At 40.4% G+C, this 23,607-nt stretch overlaps 2 protein-coding genes across 3 annotated transcripts; both read right to left on the bottom strand.

Annotated features, from left to right (window-relative positions):
- Positions 1–6,062: 6,062 nt before the first annotated feature.
- Positions 6,063–8,946, bottom strand: lpar6a (lysophosphatidic acid receptor 6a). Its single transcript, XM_086215245.1, has one exon. The coding sequence runs from the start codon at positions 8,200–8,202 to the stop codon at positions 7,102–7,104; it is 1,101 nt and encodes a 366-aa protein (XP_086071371.1). The 5' UTR covers positions 8,203–8,946; the 3' UTR covers positions 6,063–7,101.
- A 3,756-nt stretch (positions 8,947–12,702) lies between these two features.
- rcbtb2 (regulator of chromosome condensation (RCC1) and BTB (POZ) domain containing protein 2) lies at positions 12,703–22,345 on the bottom strand. Of its 2 annotated transcripts, none has more exons than XM_086216483.1 (12): positions 22,136–22,345; positions 21,258–21,445; positions 20,097–20,247; positions 19,352–19,518; positions 19,118–19,276; positions 18,466–18,573; positions 18,243–18,385; positions 17,446–17,636; positions 16,716–16,842; positions 15,032–15,171; positions 14,788–14,918; positions 12,703–14,674 (listed from the first exon to the last, which is right to left on the bottom strand). In XM_086216483.1, the coding sequence occupies exons 2-12, from the start codon at positions 21,381–21,383 to the stop codon at positions 14,534–14,536; spliced, it is 1,584 nt and encodes a 527-aa protein (XP_086072609.1). In that variant the 5' UTR covers positions 21,384–21,445; positions 22,136–22,345; the 3' UTR covers positions 12,703–14,533. The 2 variants fall into 2 exon arrangements, with proteins under 2 accessions (XP_086072609.1, XP_086072608.1); XM_086216482.1 differs by having other exon boundaries at positions 21,258–21,391.
- Between the last annotated feature and the right edge of the window lie 1,262 nt (positions 22,346–23,607).

Raw genomic sequence — 23,607 nt, 5'->3', positions numbered from 1 at the left:
TTCATACGTTGGCGTGAAAATAATTGAGCAGACTCTTGAAGCCTTGACATTTGTCCTTAACTTGTGCAATCCATCACTTCGAAACAGTAAGTGTGTAGTTATTTGAAAGTTACAACAACTGTGAGGTAGCAAAAGAGGGAAAAAAAAGATGTCTAGATAATCACCGGGATGGGTTACACAAGAAAACTGTTGTAGTTACTTCAAAGTAGCTGCAACTCCTGAAATATCTGTGTAATAACAGCCTATTTACGACGATCAGACATTACAATATGGTGCTGGAGAGGTGGTGGCCCACTTCTGCGACCATTGGACTTATCTCGGTCTTATCTGTGGGACTAATTGTCAAGTGGTGTTTAGGGGCAGATAACGTCACAAGGTATCAATCAGCCGTGTCCTTCACAACCAAAGGCCAGGTTGTCAATAAAAAGATCGCTCCACTTCAAAATAAGCCGTCTTCTATTTTGACTGTTCAAAAATTACAGCGGAATCTAAATCAATTAAATTACAGTGGAATCTAAAACAGGAAACTACAGTGTAAACCACAAACGTGATAAAATCTTAGCAAGGCTTGCAGAGTCGATGAGAAAATCACCTCCATCTGTAATTAGACTGTAATTTTCTGTAGTCAGGGGAGACGGGGGGAATATCTGAGAGGTTCTGTGGAAATTCCTCATTGAAAACACAATGACCTCAAGTCTGCCTTGTAAGCGTCAGGTTTTCTGTGTGCTTGTGCTGTAGGCTTGTTTGTTTCTCTGTGCTTTACTATTAGTGGAGCCGGGTTTCGCTAATCCTGTCATGTGTTGGACGGCTATTCAGAGGAAAACTTTAGAGCTTCAGTACAAAATTTGATTATTGGATTTATCTACAGATATGAACAAGCAAACGAATGCAGAGCTTTCGGTTCCAGTCCACAGTATGTCCTACTGACTTTCCAGCTCAAAAACCAAGCCCACATTAGTTATGTAACCAATATATTTAGAAATATACTGCTAAATTAATTATGATATCATTGTTGTGAGCTTTCACATTTTTGGAAACTTCTTTTTGTTTTGCTAATGCTTACAAGTACACTTACACACAGACTGAGTATAATAATGTAATGTTACAGCATAGCAGATTTCCTGATAAATTTCATATTTATTTGAGTTTTAAAATGATCTTTTACCACAACAGCCCTTTGACAGGCCATGTAGGACATGAAGCTTTTGTGAATTTTGACTCGGTAACCTTTCCTTCCTCTCAGAGACTGTCAGTCGGACCACTGGGCTCAGGCTAGAGGCTACTGGGAAGGATTAATGTCTCCACATTGGCTGGATAGACATTGTTTAAATCTTCAAGAGTTTCCAGAGGAAAGACTCCCAGCACGGGAAACCAAACCTGTCCCACCAAGCAGAAAACACCTAACATGAAGATTTACTGAAAGAGGATGTTCATTTAGGTTGAAACACACAGGTTAAACGAAGCACATGGGAAGGATATTGGATTTCCAGAGAATAGAATCTGAGAGTGCAGTGTGGATTCCCAGAACTTTCCTTACAAGTCCTGTTACGTGCATAAACTTCCTCAAACGTATTTGAACACTTCACCCAGTGTGAATTTTGAGTGTTTTCTGCCTTTGAGGTACTCATAAATATTTGCCTTAAACTTACAATAATGTTTTTTTTTCCTTCTGCATTTTTTATAATGTTCCCGTTAATTTTTCTGTCGTTTAATTAGTCTTTAAAAAAACAACTATGTGACTTATGTCTGTGAAAAGTGCTATATAAATACATTTTTCTTACTCACACTGCTTTTTCGTGTCTCCACCATGCAGAAAGAGCCAGCCATGTATATTTAGCTTGACACTAATGGCAGATGATGGCTAACAACAGAAAAAAATGATTCAACAAGTTTTCAGACTCTCAGGAGCATCATCCAGTTTATGTCTTCTTTAGTTCTCTAATTTCAGTAACCTACACACACTTGGATTTGGCTAAAAACCTATGAACCAGAACACTGGACAAGTTGGTTCAACTGCCTGCATCAGCTGGTCGTGCCTTGAACAACTGTGTGGATTATACCAGACGATGTGCTTGAGAGTTTGAAAACAGACATTTTTGGACAGTTTTGCCACTGTTAGCCATAGCCTAGGCTATTAGCTTTGAGCTACATATATGTAACTGGCTTTTCTAACTTCTGGAGTCTCAAAGAATTAAAGTGGGGGGGGGGGGGACAACTTTGAGAGCTAAGACTATATATTTGTGAAAATTAAAATTTAAATATCTTTGTCAGGTGACTACTGATTCATGTCCAGGTATTGGCAACATCATGTGTTGAGGGAAGTTAACACACAACAGGAAATAGATCTGACTATGCACCATTTAGCTTCATCATTTCCTCTGTCCTGGCGCAAGCAATGAGGGAAAGGTTTAGACGTCAGTCTCCATTAGCTGATAATGTAGCATTCAGAGCTGACTCTTTCTGCATTTCGGAGTCACAAAGTTGTAAACCAGTGGGAACTAAAGAAGGGGTAGGCTCCCAGATTTCTGGTCGGCCTGTTTAGCTGTCCATCAACAGCTGAAACCAGACAGCACCTGATTGGGCAGCTTAGCTGTCCGTCAAATAGCCGAGACCAGGAAGCCTACAGTGGGTATCAAGGCCTTGTTGGATAGGTGTTGGGTGAGCAGCATCAAGGAGGACGAGCATGGCTCCAGAAGAAAACACAGTCTTGATCAAAGGTCTTGAGAGGGAGAAGGATGAAAGGCTCGGTGCAACGCGAGTGATTCTTGGGGATTCATTTGCTTGCTGGAGGAGTCTATAAGAATCAAAAGGTTTAGCAAGTAGCAGCCCTTCTTATGGACAAAAAAATCCATTTGCCAACTTTGCTAGCGAGCTCTAGAGGCCATATTGGCGGTAATTTATTGTCAATGAAGGTTGTGAGCTAGAACAAAATGCGACGTAACATTTGCTAATCTATTTAGTGTCATAGTTTACCTATTTTTCATATTTCGTAGCACTGCTAGAAACGCCGCTGCAGTTATTGACCATAACTTTGCTCATGATACAGGGGAACTAGCGGTGTCTTCTGTAGCTTGGTATGTTATGTTTGATACGTGTTATGGAATGGGTTGCTAGAGGAAGGACCATGACCATATATCTGTAGCAATGCCATGGCTTCCTATTCTGGTTCACTAAAGGGTTTTAGGGGGAGGGCCAGTGGGAGCGAGGAGGAAGAGTTCATGATCAGAGTATAATTGAAAAAAATAATTGAGACAGATTTATGCCATATTGTTTGCATATCGTGTTTGTTTTGTTAAATTAATAAAGTTAACATATTGTTTGTATATCGTGTTTCTTTTGTTAAATAAAAAAAGAAAAGAAAAGAATACGTGAAAAGAAGGAAAAAAAGCCCAAAAACAGGCGGCGCCTACCCCTCCTTTAAACATCTTTGTGAATTCAAGACACCTATTTGTGAGTGCTTTTAATACATAATACATCTTAAGAGAGAGAAGAACAGGCACTGAGTATTTTTCAAGGGGGGGGGGGGGATGTGGTTGAAATGCCCTCAGCATGCTCTTCCTGGCTTGCAATCTATAGAAGACCAACATGAATTTTCCTGTTATTTGCATTAAACAGCCCAGCGCCCTGGTGCAGGGAGTGTTTTATCAACATTATGCATTCTGTCTCATTCCAAAGATGTTATGCTACTAAAAGTTTATCTTGTCAAATAACTCTTCCAGTGGTTGATAAGGGCTGCTTATGGTCTCCAACAGGGAGTTAAGGAGGATTACATGTGACTGGATGCAGCCAGATCACCCTTCTCACAGACACTGAGCCTGTTCCCCTGCTGGTTATTAGTTCAGTGCTGCCCCTGATTGTGGACTAAGTGAGACTGTTGTGCTAACACAAGCAAGATCCTTCTTTTTTGTCAAACCACATCCTGACAAATGATTACATAAATGGATGTTCTGTCTCCAGCATTGTGTGTTTTTATTGCAGTCGTCTTCCTGGTCAGTCAAGAAAGCTGCCTCGTGAGCAAGTAAATGTGCCCCCCCCCCCCCCCCAAGAGGGTGACAAACATTTTATAGAGCGATAATAATGGTTGTTTTCTCTAAAACCAAGGTGGGGTTGCAAATACCAGAGATGTGGTGTAATTACGCGATAATAATGTAAATATCGAAATGAGTGGGGTAATAACAGACATTTCCTCATTAATTCATTCTGTGAGCCAGGCAGGGAAAATTATCCCCTTCCCTCAAGATCTATTAAGTGGCCCTTCCCTTGACATGTGATCTGGAGCTGTGGAGTGACTCTGAGGGACGAGGACCTCACCCTTACCTGACCCAAGCTCACTGAAGTCCCTGTCAGTGCCTCTGCAAAAATGACCTCTGATACAAGTTCTCAAGATAACAGTTAGCTGGGGCGGACAGAACTTCAAAGCCCCCCCTTGTTTAAAAAGTTCATTGGAGAAAACATGCTGGATTTACCACAAGGGAATAGGAAGCTAGATGCAGCCTTGTTTTTGTCTCCGCTACGACTTGGGAGGTGGTACTGACTGGGATGACCCTGATCAAGAAAGCTTCTTAGCCAAAACATTGGTTTTGTTTTCTGCAACCTCGCCAAGATTCCTGAAAGAAAAAAAAAAAAAGATAACAGGTGGTGGATTTCAGTGGGAATCCCCTCCCACAGAAGTTGAAATATTTACTTACTTGATGATAATATTTTACCCCCCCCTCTTTAGGATTTAATGCATGCGTTTATCTAAAATTACAAGAGCAGAATGTATGTGATGACAGGCAGTGCCATGTCTGTGTTTTCTCACCCTGCACCCTGCTGGGAGGGAGAGGTCAGGCTGATTAGATAACTCTTGTGTATGCAAAGAAGCCTGCTGGGCTCATGTGAGGGATCAGATCTCTGATACAGACAGCTGACAGCCATGAGACTTACAAAAACTTCACGTTTTTGCATTAATCTTTGTTAAGACACCTCTACCGGTTACATGATTGAAAGAGGATGCTAGCTTGTCCTCTGAGGACATCTGTAAATGTCATGTAAAGGCAGTGTTTGCTTCCCGTATTCATTTGCTCTTTCTGAAAAAGTAGAGATAAAACAGATCAATTCATTTAAATCTCTTGTTTATTCCTGTCTGTCCTGACCTTTGACCCAGACGACTACTCAGGATCACTTGTAGGTCTGACAGTGATTGTGTCTGCCCAAATACACAACCTTAACTCTGTCTGAGGCATTCTTGTGTATAATTATTTATGGAAAACTGTGTTTCTAAAGTAAATTCAGGATACTTAGTCAACGTGTCCAAATTGCAGTTCTTAAAATTGAAGACAACTTTGTCCAGACGACATCAACTACCTCGGTGACACGCTGTGCTTGTTTGTTTTCATAACAGCTCAGGTCATTAAGGCTGTCCTTGAGTTATAGGTGTCGCCAGGCGACCCCCAGGCTACGACTATAAGGTTCGAAAACCACATGCTTCCTCTTACCACTCTCACGCTGGGTTGACTTCTCACTGATCCATGTTACTCATGCATTTGTCTACAGCTGGATAAACATTTCATGTCTACATGTTTTACTGGTAAATTGTCTCTGACTGAAAATAGTATGTCATTTATCGTAAGGACTCTACTGTTCCGGTCTAGTCTTTTCAGTGATGGCTTTAAACAACATGTCCTAGCAGAGGAGGAAAACAAGATGTTACAGGATGATAAATGGAATTCCTATCTAGGTTAATTCAAACATAAAAGACACTCCACCGCTTTGTACTTCCCACTGATCCACTCAGGATGCCCGCAAAGACATTATTATAGCAACCACATTTACGGTATATGAATGTTATTGAATTGTTATAAAAGGGGAGTAGGTATGTTTCTCTCTATTGACACACTTTCAACACCAGTTGCCATAGCTGGCACTACCCAGTGAGTCAGATGTCATAATTTCTACTTCCACTTCTTAACCTTAAGTTGCGAAGCTAAATGGTGAAAAATAACATTTGACTTCCTGCCGCCTGCTAATTCCCCTTTTCACATGACACGAGCAACGTAGAGATCAAAGCAATACTTCTCCCAAAAAGTGCTTTTATTATCCAAATACTAACAAATAGGTGTCTTAAGCGCACAAAGTCATGTTGTGACTACAAAATGCAGAAATGCCAACTACATATTTTCAACCTGAAACTAATAGCAACAGCAAAACTGTCCAAAAACTTCATTTCAAGCATATTTTCTATGAGCCATTTTTAAAAAAAATTTGGCAGTGATTATATTTTGCTGTTGTTTGCTGTCATTCATCATTAGCTTCAAGCTAAACATAACATGCTAGCTCTTCATGTATTTAGGAGTCATAAACTAGTAAGAGGGAAAAATGTCCTCCTAAGCTAAAGAAACAAGGAGAACTTGAAGGACAACATCCATTTTTTTTTGGTGAAATATCACTTTAAAATCCCCATAAATGAAAAGACAACATTTAAACATTTAAAATAATTTACATTCCAATTTATGGTTTTAGGTGCAATCGCTTTATTTTAGACAGCAGGCACATTACTTTTATTCATTACTGTGGCACGTGTGCAGTTTCTGAAATTCTATGTCAGTGCATTTTATTGCCAAGAGTCTACAATGAAACGCCCAAAACAAAAACAGAAAAGGCACTTCTAGGATTTGTAAAAAAAAAAAAGAAGAAAAAAGCAAATATGACCTGTTCAATCTATAACTTGGTATAAGTTTAATTTAATTGATACTCTTCAAAAGTTAGTGCCACAACTTATCACTGAAATGCGCAGCTATAAATGCACACGCAGCTTTAATTATCGTCCTGCTGTTCAGTAATCACATTCCTTTCCAGGTCACTGGCACAGTCATTGTGCTTAACACAATTACAGTATATTCCACAGGGATAATTAGTGAGTAGTAATAATAAATCCACAGATGTGAACAAAGGGGCTTGTAGCGGGAATAGTGCAGATGGGGGGCTGTTGGTGACAGGTCCGTGTTTGCCCTGAGATGAAGACTGACATTAATACTTCTTTGGCAGGTTGTAAAACCACTCCAAACATCAGGATAATTCCAATGTTTTGATTTTGATACTGATCAAGTTGCTACCCCACAATCACACTGAAGACTCATTGTGGAACACTTTCACTTTAAGATTCCTGAAACTGCACTGGAGGTTGGAGCTGGTTTCTGACTGCAGGGCCTCTGAGAACTTGACATCATACAAACGGCTGACCTGAGACTTCCTCTTGATGGAGTTCTGAATGGTCTCTGAGGTGAAGTAGTACACGATAGGATCAAAGCAGCAGTTGGACACAGCGATGCAGAGGGCTATTGGGTAGATGGTTCGGACCACCGACTCCACAAAACAGCCTTTCAAGGTTTTAGTGCGGACCAGTGCATAGAAAACCAGGTTGACATTGTAGGGAATGAAGCAAAAGCAGAAAATGGAAAGGTGCACGATTATCATTCGTAGGATCTTTGTTTTGTTAAGCTTCCCTCCCTGACTGATGGTGTGGGGGCGTCGCAACGTCTGCAGCACCATGATGGAGCAACACACGTTGAGTAGTAGCGGGATGACGAAACCCACTGTCTCTATGAAGATCACTACCTTGGAGAGGTGAGATTTCCACTGCTTGGAGGAAAAGTTCTCGAAGCAGAATGTAGCGTTTGAGTTCCTGTTCTCTCTGGAGGTGGTCTCCAACATGAACCCTGTGGGGAGGCTCCCTGAAAGCACCAGCACCCATACAGCACTACACACTATCTTAGCATTGCGCTTGGTCCTCAGCGTCCTTGAGCTAAGAGGGTGCACAATGGCCAAGAAGCGATCCACACTTATACAGGTGAGAAAAAGTATGCTGCCATACATGTTTGTATAAAACAATGAGACAGAGACTTTGCAGAGCATGCTTCCAAACGGCCAGTGCCGGTTGATGAAGTAAAAGACTCTTAAGGGAAGCGTGCAGACAAACAACAGGTCTGACACCACTAAGTTCATCATATAAGTGGTGGTTTCATTTCTCAGCTTCAGAGAACACATGAATATGTAAATAGCCACAACGTTGGTGATCAGTCCCACCATAAACACGATGCTGAAGACTGTACTGTACAGCGGGTATTTGAATCCGTCATTCTTGGAGCAGGAAGAGCTGTTGGAGGAGAGATTTTCAGCTCCTTGCAGGGTGAAATTGTCAGTCAGGAGGGTAGTGTTGAACATTCTGAGGAGTGATGCGGGTGTCTGTTATTCAATAGCTACATAAAGAAAGAGCTGCCTTGCATAAAGAATCCAACATGAATGGCAAGTACAGCACAGAGGAGACCAGAATAGACTGACAGGCACTGAGATCTCACAGCACAAAGGATTCTTTCAAACATGTCTGTTGCAAATGGCCATCCCTCCCCTCATCCTTATGTAGTTATTTTGTGGGTTACCTCATGTTGAAAAGTCCCCTCCCAGAGGACAGAGTGAGGCTGGAGTGTCCTCCTCCCCTCCCCCTGCCCGGTCTCTCCACTGAGCAGCACCCCACAAATGGATGCCTGAGATTAACTCAAATGAATTTGTCACAGAAATGTGTCTCCAGTTCAATCAAAGAAGTCCCTGGATGTCACAGGTCCTCACATGAAATGATGGCATATCCACGTCCAGGTCCATTGGGAGGATGTCCTCGTGGTAAAATTCCCTCGCTTTGTCAAAACAGGCAACGGTGTCATCATTTCTCACAAGGACGTGACCACGATCTACCGGGCCTCTTCACAAGACTTGAGTGTAGCTCCTCTTCTCAGTCTGTCTTTGTCGTTTCAGTGTGTCTTGAGGGTCTATTTCCTGTCCCCTTCTTTCATTCACAGTCACCCACCATCTACTTCTCTCTTTGCTCAGTTGGTCTCAGTCCTCCTCTAACAGCTTCTGGGCCCCTGCTCTGCATGAAACTCAGTCTGTTGTTGCAACTTCTCCTTTGTGCCAGTACCTCAGACAGTTTTTGTACTTTGAGTAGAAGGGAGCTGTAGTAACTCCTCCCACTGACTGGCCTCCAACTCCTCCTACTTCTTTGTCTTCCTCTACAGTTGAAGTCTGAATCAACCAAAACAATGAGGGAATTAAACGGGACTTTACATTTGCGTATGTATAAGAATTAAAGCAACAAAAACTGATGCACTGGTCTAATCTGATCTGAGAGTCCCTGTGAATTAATTGTGAAAACAAAGACAATTAAAATTATGCAGTCATATTAGGACCATGCTAACATTGTGCTATTTCTGAGCAGTTTTGGAATAAATGTAAAGAACATTTTTTTGGTATTTTTGGTGCTGCTTTTTGATATTTATTATGAAATATTAGATTATTTAAGGTGTCTCCTATGCTTGCACTGTCCCTCTAACATGTAACAGTTAATAGAGACAGATTATGTACTGTTACATTAAAGTGTCCTGGATATGAAGTTCTTTTTTTCTTTTCCATATCATTATTGACCTTTTTTGTTGCATTTATAGGTTTCTGGAATGCACGTATCCTTACTGAAATAAATTTTAAAAAAAAATCTTTTTTTTTTGGCTTTAGTTTTAGTTTCTTTTTGTCATCATAAAATTGGGATGTTAAAGGTGTGGAAGAGGACAGTTACAGATGATTGACCTGGGTGGTTTTCACAGCCTGCGTGCGGGTGTAATCGTTTTAAAAGAAGAACACTGGTTTGTTCTCAGAGAGACGCTGAAAAGGAAATGAAAGAACTCTGAAAGTAGAGATTCCTCTATTCTGTGGTGTTTCAGCTGCCCTCATCAGTCTATAGCCACGGTTTTCCCTCATTATTGCTCTGTGAAATGGCAATTTTTCCTTCACTAGAGACTCTCCACTTGGCAGTCAGTAAAAACATTAGGGCTTTTGTTGCGAGTGAAGCAGCTTAGAAGGGAGGAATGTGAAGTATATAAATAATTCGTCTCAGACAACTTGAAAGTCCTGTCAGCTTCTTGATGGGGAGTGTGAACTTTGAATGTATTTTGTCAAACAGGAAGTGTCGTACCTGGCTGGATTCCTCTCTGTAAACAACTCCCTGTCAAGCAGATAAAAGCAGTGATGTTCAGGCAAAATTGGAGGAAGTATTGAAAGATTTTTTAAGTGATTACAATAATACTTAACTATTTGGGAGCGAGTCTATCAATGGGTTATTTTGACTTCACAGACTTGTCAAACAAATGAAGGAACATCTTGCGGAGAATCAAAGGGACAGCGGGAAATTTATGGTCAGTGTGCCTCTCTTTGTCAGGCCACCGCAAAATAAACACCATCAAGGCTACAGAGAGAAATGTTCAAGAAAATAGAAAAAAACAAAACGAAATGGTGCTATTGTCCTTCACTCACAAAATAGTTCCATCCAGCACATAAAAACAAGCTCTTCACATGCAAGTATGCGGTTGCTAAACAAAAACATGCAGTTGAAATCCCTGGACTGTTAAATATCTCACAATGCCAGGAAACTGTCTGGCACCCCGAAGGCCAAGAATGAGGGCCCTCAAAGACAAGTGCAAAATGTGCAGGAAATATTGTATAGTGACATATTATTGCATAATGATGTTCAGAGGCTGTCAGACAGTTGGATGCATATTTAGTAACTGATTCAATGATATGAAAATTTGTCTTAATATTTGGTGTTATTTTTCATGATTCAGCAGTATTATGAATTTTCTAAGGCACTGCATGGATAGGGATTTAGTTTATGTGATTAAGACTTAGACATCCTATTATTGACTTTTTATATTTCCTATGTAGTTGTATCTTTATGGCTGACAATGTGTCATCCTTGCCTTGTTGTGTGTGTGTGTGTGTGTGTGTGTGTGTGTGTGTGTGTTTGAGCTTTATTTTCACATATCACTCACATTTTATGCAAAAAAAAGTACTGTTAACCTTTAAAGATGTTATTTCTCCACCTCAGTTGCAGATATAAATATGAAATGAAAACCACAAAGAAAAGAAAACCTTTGACTTCATGCTTGTACGTCAAATGATGAGCCTTTGCCTTACCGTCTGTGCTATATCAAATAAACAAAAATCTGTGACAACACCCACTTTTAACTCAAAGAAACCTGACATGACTCAAATAGCTTAAGGATAGCAAAAAGGTTCTTCTCAATATCAAAAACATTTTAATTGCTCCTTCAGTTCAAAACCAAACTGGTCTATCTGAAAAATGTGGTCTACCCCCCCCCCCCCCCCACACTGCCTAATAAACTTCTGTTTTGTAAAACTAATAATTCTAACCCACAACCCTCCCCACCGCAACTGTCAACTGCATGCACTGTTGTGAGGGGACATTACTTTCACTTTACCTCACCTTATCAACTTTTTACAACTTTTAGCACAGCGTTATGTATGAAGAAGCAAATAAAATGCGTGCAGGACTTTCAAGCCAAGATAAAATGGAAAAGAAAAAAGCTAAATCTCTTTTTTTCCCCCTGTTGATTTGCATGTTTCACAGCCTACTCAAGGAGAAAACAGGCTGCGCTTCATGCTGGAGGAAAAGTGATATTGAAGGTATTTCTGAGGGAACGTCACCTGATTTTCATCTACAAGGGTCATGATTATGGAGCACTGTGTGTTAGTGAGAAAAGCCACAGTGACTGAGTCTCCAGACAACTACGTGCAGAACTCCCGTATCAAACGATCACATTTCTGCCGCCGACAGTATAAACACAAAGGCTTTATTTTAAGCTCAGACTAAACTGTCAGCTCTACACTGACCAGCTGTTTTATGAAGTCAAATTTTTACATCTGCCTTCTACTTCTCCTTTAACGAGCGCGTACATTTTGAAATACAGAATTTGCTGTTTTACATTTCTTATTAATTCATTTAACCAAGATCATATTAATGGTAATTGTGGACAAATTAAAGTCACATAAACCCTCAATTTGAAAGAGGAAGTGTTTATCTCACTTTTAAATTAGTAATCTTGCGTTACTTTGTATGTTTAATTAAAGTTGAGATGAAAAAAATAATTTATCTATGTGATGTTTTTAATCAAGATCAGAGTATTCAAGGTGGTCAGCGCTGTCGCCTCACAGCAAGAAGGTTCCGGGTTCGAGTCCCGCTCGGCAACGGGATCTTTCTGTGTGGAGTCTCCATGTTCTCCCTGTTCCTGTGTGGGTTCTCTCTGGTACTCCAGCTTCCTACCACAGTCCAAAGACATGCAATTGGGGACGAGGCTGATTGATACTCTAAACTGACCGAAGGTGTGACTGTGAGTGTGAATGGTTGTCTGTCTCTATGTCTTGGCCCTGTGATGGACTGGTGAACCCCACCTGTCGCCTGAAGGCTGCTGGGATAGGCTCCAGCCCCCCCCCCCGCGATCCTTAACAGGAATAAGCGTAAGACGATGGATGGATGAGAGTATTCACATTAACTGAGGCTGCATATTCTTAAGAATAACAGTTAACATGTCCTAAAACCACTCGGGTAAAAATGACGGCGTGTCCATCTATGAAAGGTGTTAGTCTCATCCATTTTGAGCAGAATCAGTCTTGATGTGGAATTAGGAAAAGATGCGACAATAAAAAAAAAAAAGAGATAATTCTGCTTCAATATATATGGAGTGTAGTAACAATCATGTTTTGGAAATGTTAGGAGTACAAGTACTGATAAATTGACTGTATGTGATGTGTGGTTTGAGGTTTATCAGCGTGTCACATCGTGTATACGTGTTTGTTGGTGCTTTTCCTGTAACAGACGATAAATCACACAAACAACCACTTATTTATTTCAATACATTTTAGATTCAAATGTAACCACCAGGAGCAGCTTATAAAACATGACCACACAGGCAGATTCCTTAATTATCACAATGTTCCAAAAACTACAATAATTGGCTTGTTAAAAAAGTAAGAGCATTTCATTAAATTATATTAAGCTGGATGAAGGGATTTGATGTGCAATTGTCAAGTAACTACACGTAAGACCTTCTTTGTTCCATTACTACAAGATGCCACCGGGGGAGAGATACAAAGTGACACAAACATTAACCAGAAGTCTGTATTCGGCATATTTAAAAAAAAAAAAAAAAAGAAGTAACCAAAACTATTGTAAACATAAATTGGAAGAAAACAACAGCTGCATCTATAATGTAACATCACAGTCAGGCGACACAGGAACCGACATGCTTGTGTAACGGTGGTTGCAGCTGCACAGAGACAGTTTGTTCTTATCTCTCAAAGAATAACTGGTTGTTGCACCTCTTTTTATCGGTTTGCTGGCATTGGCTGAAGTCTATGGAGAAGCTGTACAACACAAATATCAAACAGTAACCGTAGCTTTGGATGGCAAAGATCAAGAACTATGCTAGTCAAAGTATATGAAGGAACAAGTGGCAAAATTTAGCTTTGATAGGACACAAATGTTCATAAAGCAGTTACAAAAAAAAGAAGCATAAAGCTGCAATTCTCCAAAGCAGGCTCATGTTTTCAGCTTTTTCAAATATCAAGGACTGGGATATTTCTGTGGCCTAGATCAGTGCTAAAAGGCAAATATTCAGATTTCTCAAAAGATGACTTATGAAATGTGGGAAAATTAAGAGTTTCTATTGATTGTGCCTCACTTCTCATGCAGCATCAACAGTGACAGTTCCATACCAAAGAAGATCATGAGGTTTTGTTTTTTTTATCCCTGAATATCATTCTTTTTTCCCCCCTTATCGCCAATAGCAAATTTAACTCTCATACTAGAATGTTTGACAGTCAAAGCGACAATACATCAGGCATTGCTGATCACTTCCTGTGACACAAAAATTTACAATATGCTGTATGCATTTAATTCACATTGATTTTACTAACAGAGGGCAACAAAATACTCATACTTCAATGCTAGGGTTGCACAATTATGAAAAATACATTTGCATTTATTTTGATGATGATTGGGATATGATGTGCGATATTAGTGGGAATGTTCATTTTTACATCATTAGCCCTCATTTTCAATGAAACCGATCTACATCATTATGGTCAAAGATACTTTCTTAAGTTTGTAGAATGTGATGTGTAGGCAGGACGTCTCTGCAACATCACTACATTTAGCCAAAAACTGTATTTGGACACACAATTAGACCAAATGGCGCTTAATTTTGTTTAATTGCGCAGCCAGAATCAATGCCAAACCTTTGAATTGCAGGAATGTTTTACCTACAACATTTTTAGGCATCCCGGTGGTCATGGAGATTGCAGCCTCTGCATCTCAATATTAGCTTGATCAACAAATCAGCTAAGCTTATTATCAGTTGCACAAAGATGACAACTGTGGCACAGCTTTCTGTACAATTCAACTGACGAACGGTGTAACTGCATAACCATATCTCCCACCAACTGCTGTGTTTGTGCTCGACTTAGCAGCACAGCAACACAGAAGCATCAGAGGGTGAAGCCACAAACCAATTGCCTCTCTGATGTTTACATGCAGACACATAGGGCTTTGAAGTAGTGATCAGCCTGCTATTTACTTTGGTCTGAAGTTGACTCTGAGGACCTCTGATATTTTCAAGCACATCGGGTTGATTTCATCACCACTGATGCACTCTAGTCAGTTTTTGAAGGCCCCATAGCGGCTTGCTTTGCTAATGAAGTTCTTAAGCAGCTCATGGTCCATGTCTGCAAAGGCCTGGGTCTGCGTGACAGCTGTTAGATGGTTGACACAAAACTTGAAGCAGAACTCCTCCAGGTCCTACAAAATAAGAGGGCTGTCTGGTCAAGGGGTACAGCTGTCTAGCTACTGAGAAAGTCCTCACTCACCACCATGTTGTGTGGAGTGATGTGTGCCAGTGGCTCTACGCTTACCCGGGCCTCATACTTGACAGCAGCAGAGAGAAGAGTGATGGCGTTCTCCTCAGAGATGCCTCGCTTGATGGTTTCCTGGCAGAGCCTTTTTAATCTGCTCTCTCTGTAGAATGTAGCCAAGTCTAGCAAGCCTGCATAACATGAGCACAACACTAAGGGCATGTTTGGAATTTCTGCTGACTTGTTTCACTCTCTACTTGAGCTCTCAGTGTGTTAATGGACCACGGCGCATGGCTGAGCTTACCAACAGCATCCTCTGGTGGCAGGTTAATAGTGTCGGTGTAGAGGTACTCCAGGAAGGCTCGGTACACCAGGAATGAGAACTGGTGGATCTCTATGGCATCCTCATCATTTTCATTCAGCAGTGCACGAAAATGTTCACACCTGGAAAGAGGAGAGAAGAAGACGTTGCACTACAGCAAGATCATTCTTCAGTATATCAAACACGTGACTGGAAACTTTCCAATCTGCCGACTTTAACCGATGTAATTTATCTCTACATAGTTGACTGTGTGAAAGTTAACAACTTATCTCTTCAGTTTAGCTTTAAGCTAGCCTTGCACTTTGCTACACCATTCTAATGCACTGAAACACTTTGATTATAAATATATTTCCAATTTTCATCTTGGGATACACATTTAGATTTTTATTCTTTTTTTAATATTCTCATAATTTCAATGTTCTTTTACCATGTTTTTAATGTTCTTCTTCCTTTGTTGTAAAGCACTTTTGAGCAGCAATTTTGTCTGACAGATGCTATACAAGTAAATTTTATTGTAACTATTAGTGTGCCTGCACTTGAAAACCCTGAGAACTAGTATGAAGTCTAAACTTTTACTGTTTTTTTTTTTGTTCTTTTACAAAAAACAAGACAGAACAAAACAGTACAAACTATTCTCCCTGAGGGTAAAAAAGAGCAAAGAGCAGGTAGGAGAGGGGCTCATGAACACCAAACTAATTATTCTGTGGAGGCCCCGACTCAAAAAGGTGTAAGAACATCTGGTCTAAGTGCATCTCAAATGTATCATTTGCATGTGATCCGAGCATAGCAGGTGTTTTGCAAAGCTGTATATTCATGTGAGCGTGTGCAGCAAAGTTTGCACAATACTATAGTCATGTGAGTGTCTGCAGCAAAGTTGCAGTTGGAGGCAGTCTGGCTCCTTCCTACTGATGATGCAAAAAGAGTGAGGGACTGGAAGGCGATACTCCTGGTGTGGTTATAAAAAGACAAACTGGAAACAATAGGAATGTCTTTGTTTCCCCATAAGATTAACAGGAAAAACTGTTGTTTAGATGGACTTGAAAGAGCAACTTGATTTTAACTTTTAAAAAAACAAACAGAACTAACCAAAATGAAAACTATATGCCACAGCACCAGTGTGAGAAGTTTAACAAGTGCGGGCCAGCGAGGAAGCTGAGACGTGAACACCGTGTTGCATTCATTATCACAGAGAAAATGGCTCAGTGGGTTTGCCGCCATGCTGGCTGCACAGTTAACTAAATCATTTTGAATTTATGTTTCTGTAATTAACAAGCACACAATTCTGCAACATCAAAGTGACTCTGTGTTCCCTTGAAAATCCCACTGAGCTACATACAAAGCGACTTCATGACTAATGAACCAGCACAACCACTGAATGTTAAAAAAAAAAAAAAGGTCATGACTGAAATGAAAGTGAGGATGGGGAAGCAGGCTGTGCTTGTGAGGAAAAGAAAACCATCTTTCCAAAAAAGTCACTTTGCAGTCTTGGAGGATTAACAACTGCACCCAGGAATGATTATTTGTTATACATGAAATTTCTGTAACGATGATATTCTGGCTCATTTTTTCCCCAGGTAAAAAGTTAATTGCACGACACATTCAACAGGGTGTTTCGCTGAACATTTTTAATCTATGCATATTTTCCAGATAACTTGGAGGGAGTGACCTTATTTTCAGCAGAGCTTTGTGAACATGGATACACTTCCCATCAACCAAGAACTTCAGGTCGGAGATCTCCGGGCTGTCAAACTCCTTCTTCAAAGACTGAGCAACAGTGAGGTAATCGTCACCGTCTGAAATGCAGAGTTATACGTCTTTGTTATTCTTACCCCACTTTTAGAGTTCATCTTCATTTTATTAGATTCAAAACACTTTATGACTGTCAAGACAATAACAAAAATCACTCCAGATATGACTATCCACGTTAGACATAATTGGAAGGAAATCATTTTTCATTGGAGAGATTGTTTGAATGTGTAACAAGAGAGACCTGACGGCACTTAGAAAAGAGCTTGGGATTTCAGAATATTATACTGAACTTAAATCTCACCGAAGAATGGAGATGTGAAAGTGACATCACTGTCCTTCTTAGTTTGAGTTCAGGTCTGTTTGTCACGAACAGGAAACAGAATTTCCTGTTTATTTCTTAGACTGCTTCCAAGAATTTGTACCTATGTAACATCAATGTGAACCCACTGGTGGGACTGCTTAACATTCACAGTTACATGTTTTATACTTGAGCTGAGGACTTTTAAATGGACACTCTTTACCTATTCTTAGACACTGGCTATTTCAAGAAGGCCAAGATTTTAAGAAATGCATTCAGTCTATCATTTATATATACTTAAAGTTTTGCTTCTTCTGTTTTTTTTTTTAAATCACTTAAATACTCGTACCTACTGAAAGGAGGTGCCATGTGACTGCTGGCGTGGCGAAGCACGCAAACACATCATCTGTACCACTGAAATGGGTGACATGAGGGCTGGCCACCGCCTGACCTCGGCACTGACCCCACATCAGAACCTGTCCGCTCTGGGTCTTGGCAGCAGACGTGTGGCTGGTGTGACATGCAGCCACCTCCACGATTCTGTGGAGAAACAGAATTCAGACCTCAAACTACATATGTTTTAACTTCTTGTGTAGATTATGTTTAGAAAGTAAAATAGTGAGAGCTATGTTTCTGATACGGAGGCTGTACTGCCGGGCCTGCTGGATGGACGAGACTCCAGGACCCAGCCTGAGCAAGCAGGCTGCTGCAGTAAAATCATTGATTTCCCAAAGGAAGTCTGAACGAGGGGCATGGCATTAAACCTTTTTTTTTTTTTAAACAGTCAAAGAGAAGTCCCAACGAAAAGGTGCTTAATTGAGACTCTCTGACGACTCTTTTGAATCGTGTCTTTTATTAGTGGAATTTGATGCGAACGATCCGCTGAAAAGAGTTTTATTTTAGACTCCAGACTGACAGTTTTCAGTGTCACAAGAAGCAGATAGTGATGTTAAAAAGTTATGAAAAAATAATTTGCATGTTCCCCTATTTTTCAGTATGAAAATGACACCACAGTAGTTTCATGCAGCATCGCTATGACAACCAGCCATGTTGAAGGGGTACCAAATGTGCTGTGGAAAAAGAGGCAAGCTAAATTGAGATGTGTCGAGGTGATACGATGCCATGGAACATGGCTCAATTGCTAACCTCTCCTTGTCTGTGTTGATCAGGGTAGGAAGAGCTTGGTTACTCTTGTTGCCTGTTCCCAACTGCCCGTACGAGTTGGCTCCCCAAGCGTAAACAAACCCCTCATCTGTAAGTGCCAGTGTGTGTGCATATCCACATGCCACCTGCACACACAGGAAACACTCCGATTATACCGACTGGTCACTGAAATAATTAGCAGAGCTTCTGGAGATAAGCCTCTCACCTGGACAATGTTGACACCTTGGAGAGCAGCGATCCGGCACGGAGTCTGCTGATTTCCATTGTTCCCTAATCCCAACTGTCCATTGCAATTGTAGCCCCAACCGTAGATCTTTGAGGGAAGCAGGAAGACGTGGCAATTACATTCATGAGGACAGCTGAGAGACAAACTGCTTAAAGTGATATTTTCAGTGCAAACTGTTAGCAATGCTCATGATTAACAGAGACTGATAAGTGCAATCACTTAAACAGCTAAAACAAATTCGGTCCGTTTCATTAAGTTCACTAAGCTACAGGCTCTTTTGATGTTTGTGCTGCTGTGAGCACATAAAAAAAAAGAAAGAATCCCTTCTCATGGGTAGAAAAAAAACAACTGACATTTGACGCATTGAAAGTACAGTTAATTGGTCACTGACACTAAAAAGTACAATTTTATATTGACAGGTAACAAGTGTCACTGACACTGAAAGATTTTTGTGGATGATGCTTTTGAGAGTTTGGAAATGGATACCTTCTATAGTTTTACTGTTGCTAATGGTCCGTATGAGGCTAGTGTTTTCTAAACTCATGCAGACCTGAATGTCAGAATTGCATCATTCTGAGGCAGTGATTCATTTATTCATGTTAAACATTGACAGATTGATGTTAGTCATTACCTCTCCATTGTCCAGTACAGCCATAGAGCAGAGCTGACCACAGGCTATGTTGACCACGACTTTGTTCTGCAGACAGCTGCTGACCCGGCGTGGCGTCGGCTGGTTGGCAGTAGAACCTGAACCTACTTGGCCTGAGTTGTTGTAACCCCACGCGTACACCTGGATGCAGAGATCAAGCGTCGGCTGACAAGAGCAAGACATGCAAGAAGCTGACTGCTGCTAAAGATCACTTACATCTCCATCAGTTGTGAGGGCGATAGTGTGGTGGGAGCCGCAGGCCACCTCTGTCACTCTCTTGCTGAGGAGGTTAGTGGACACCAGGGCGGGGGTCAGTCCATGGTTGGTGGTCCCATTGCCAAGTTGACTGTAGCCATTATGGCCCCAAGCAAACACCTCTCCATCTACAGAGCGGCGGGCAAACTTTCATTCATGTTGTCTCAGCAGTTAATGCTTCATGAAGAGAAAAAAGCAGTCTCATAATTTATTGCTCAGTGCCACTGTCACTAGAAATCAAGAGGCACAGATAATTATATGGAAAAAATACATTTATTTATCATGTTACTTACTGAAGTAAACTTGGAAGGCATACAATATGAAGGCTAACAGCTACAAATTCCTTTTATGATCAATTCTGATGAGTTGGTTCATCATTATTAGTGAGAAATGGTGGACAAAAAGCAGAACCATGTTTGAGATGCTCTGAATTTTAAAATCTGATTTGTTGGGTCACTACATGTCTCCTTTTCCTCCTTGTTACAAATACTGCAATTTTATTTATTTCACAAACACCACGAGGGTAACTTTTCGTAAAAAACCAAACAAAAACAAACCAGACATGCATCTTTTATTCATTCGCTAATTTTTGCACAATTTAAGGTGGATCATAGAAGCATATGACATTGCATCCAGCCTCCCATTTGTTTGCAGCATCATTCTACTGTATCCTGAAGATATTTGAATTTTTTCTCAAGACGATTACCTGAAGTAGCGACAACCACATGCGGCCCTGTTCCATAGCTTAGGGACACAATCTTCTTTCCACACAAGACATCAATCCTGCGTGGCTCAATAGTACTTTGAAGGTCTCCGAGGCCTAAACAGCCACTACAGTTGGTGCCCAGAGCAAAAACCTGCAAAGATATATTAAAAAAAATCCTCCTTAAATGCTTCAGCATTTTAGAAATGACAGCGTGACATTTCCAAATTACCTAGTGAAATCTAAATATGTGGTGAGAGAGGACAAACTAAAGAAAGGACACTCAATAATCTAAAAATCAGCACCTTCTTTAAATGTTTAAAATAATTAAAATATATTTGCACTTCAGTTTATACATGTCTGGACACCCGGTGTTCCGTTCACATTCAAAATCAACTACTACTTCAAAGAATACATCATCTTTAGTGGCTTCATGTTTGGTTTTCAATTGTACTTTAGCCTCCAAAATTGGTGTAAGCTGCATGAAATTAAAAACACCTTCAGGAATAATTTTATCTCAGGCCAAAGTAATTAACAGGGTTCTACACATTTTTATATTAATAAATTCCTAGGATTTCCCACACCTTCAAGGACAATTTTCATAATCATATCTTTTAAACATCTAAAACAAACAAGTCCGTGTCAAAATGTACCACAGTATATTTTACTACAGTTAATGACAAAATGTCTTTAACCTCTTTATTTTCCCAAAACTTTCCAGGCCTGGAACTGGAAATGTCTTTCAAAACAATTACTTTTTCCAAGTTTTTCTTCACCACATGAACCTGAATTGGTCCCTGCACGAGCCGTTTTATTGTGAAATCAACCAGATTAAATAGTTTTATTCATAAGACACAACTGTTTCGGCAAAAAAGTACAAACAAAAGAGTGAGAATTAAAGGATGAGACATGCATTGCACCTTCCCAGAGGATAAAAATGGAGCTCGCTCTGGTATTAGGCCTGTATGGCTAAAGATAACTTCACTCTATATCTGCTTATGGCTCTGCCTGAAGCAGCACCTTGTATCAACAACAGGCTTGTGGTATTCATGTACCCACTTCAAATAGAAGATAATCAATTCTTATTACACAGCTTAAAGTAAAGAGGACTGGAGCACCAGTGCTTAAAACAGCCTTGTGTTATTGTTGTTGCAACGGCATTACCTCATCATTAACTGTGACATAGAGGGCTTCGTTTGCAGCACTGCCAAAGACACAAGCCTGTCGGATAAGCCGTAGTTCCTCAGGAGGAAGGAGTGCAAACACCGGCCACTTCCCCACGTCCAGCATGCTACTCTCTGAGACACCACAGGAAAAACAGTCCCGTGTAAGAAGTAGTCATTAAAAATATCCTAAAGGGAGAGAATGAATTCATAAGACACCATCAGACGCTGGGTTACGGGCAACATCTGTAAAATCTTGGTTGCAAAACAAATCACAACTGCAGTTACTGTGTCTTCTGGTGCAGTTGCTAAACATGTCTGATGGGGCACAAATAAGTACGCTAACAGGAGACAAAACATAAAACAATCTGAAGGAAATCATGTACAAAATCTACGCTAAGACGATAGATAATCAATTGCATTTGACATGTTTAAAACGAGTTCAGCAGCACAAAAAAACAACAACACTGGGATATGAGGACAGTTTGGTAGACGGATTAAAACATGTGCCCGTTACACATTAACTACAATGATCAGTGAAATCCGGGACGAGTGATGTTTAAATCCATGCAAAGTGACTGAGAGAGAGAGAGTTTAAAAAAAATAAAAAGTCGCATCTTTGTCTTCTCGTATAAACATGGTTCAACTCACATTACGATACGTAAAAGCCTCAAAACTTCAACGGACAATGCCTTAAAATATCCAAAATGATAATAGCTACAGACAGTGCAAGTTTTCCAGCTAGCAACATTCAAGCAGCATCTGCCGTTAGCATGAGCTAAAAGCAGTGCTAGTGACAATCTCTAACAAAAACTATTGAGCTAATTAGCGTAATGAGTGTAGGACTTACGTGCTAACAGTACAAATTGGTGACGTTACCTTGTTATTGTTGTCTTCGATAGTAAATCGTTAATGACGTCGTACTCGAATCGACAGTGGCACCAGAATTTTATCAGAAAACATTTTTGGTCGCTGGAGGAATCATCACAGCAGTATAGAAAGAGTGAAATCCGGTTCCCATCCGCCCGCTGATTGGCGTTAGCTTAGCCGGCTAGGCGGCTACACTACGGAGTGAGGGAAAGACGTCGCTTTACTTCCTGTAAGCAGGTGGTGCGTTCCATGACAATCGGAGCTAGGATAAACTATTGTTTACCATACATTAAAGGCAAACATCATTTCCTAGTTTATGTTACTGATTATATCATTTTAAAACACAAGGGATTACTTTCCTCATTATTTACTTTCCTAATTAGGGATTTTGATCTGTTTGGTTAATAATACTGAAGAGAGGTCGTGCTTATTCAAATTCTATGCACATGTATTGTTTTACTGAAGATCAACACAATGCCACACATTACAGAACTTGCTAGTGATGCTCGTGGTGGTCCTGTGCTTATTGGGGTCCCTTTGCATTTTGCTCTTGGATGTGTCACATTTATCTGTGATAGTGTTTGAAAATAGTCAAAAAGGCTAAGAAAACAGCATGAATCTCTTGTAGTAGTAGTAGTAGTAGGAGGAGGAGGAGTAGTAGCAGTAGTAGTAGGAGGAGGAGGAGGAGGAGGAGGAGGAGTTGCCCCCATTTCCAATATGAACAGTACTGTGTCTGTGGTGGACGCATGCAAGTTCTTGGGAACCACCATCCCCCAGGATTTGATGTGAACTTCTAACATAGATACCATCAGGAAAAAGACCCAGCATAAGCTGTTGTTTCTATTCCAGCTCAAGAAGTTCAACCTGCAACAATTTAATCTATCCGCTGTTCAGGGATCGCTGTGTGGTTTGGATTAGCCACCAAACAGGACAACAACAGACTTTAATGATCAGTCAGGGCTGCAGAAAAAAAAAATCAACATCAGCTTGCCCTCCATCCAAGATCTATACGCCTCAAGAGTCAGGAAATAGGTTGGCAACATCTCTGCAGACCCTTGACACAACCTTTTCCAGCTTCTCCCCTCCAGTCGGCGCTACAGAGCACAGTACACCAAAACATCCAGACACAAGAACAGTGTCCTCCCAATAGGCTGTCACAGTGATGAACTTAACAAGTCACATAGAGTCAGGAACAATCCCAGTACAATAACCCTGTAACCGAGCACCTTATGTTAATAATATGTTGGTACTGTTTAACTGCTGTATTTGTTATGTAGTAGTATTTGCATTCCTCCCCATTGCAGTGTCTCTTTAAAGTAATTGTTTATAGTAGTTATTTTAACGTTTATATTAGTTAGGTTTATTTATTTTTACCCTTAGTCTGAACTATCTCTGGAACTGCAACTTTGATGACATTGTAGTCACTTTTCGGCTTTTTTTGAATGATTGGATGATTTGAATGTGTGCACTGATCAAAGATA

This window comes from Aulostomus chinensis, chromosome 10 (genome assembly GCF_037954235.1).
Source record: "Aulostomus chinensis isolate RoL2024-O1b breed Wild chromosome 10, RoL_Achi_v1.0, whole genome shotgun sequence".
NCBI lineage: Eukaryota > Metazoa > Chordata > Actinopteri > Syngnathiformes > Aulostomidae > Aulostomus > Aulostomus chinensis.
This window is presented reverse-complemented; position numbering and strand designations above follow the sequence as displayed.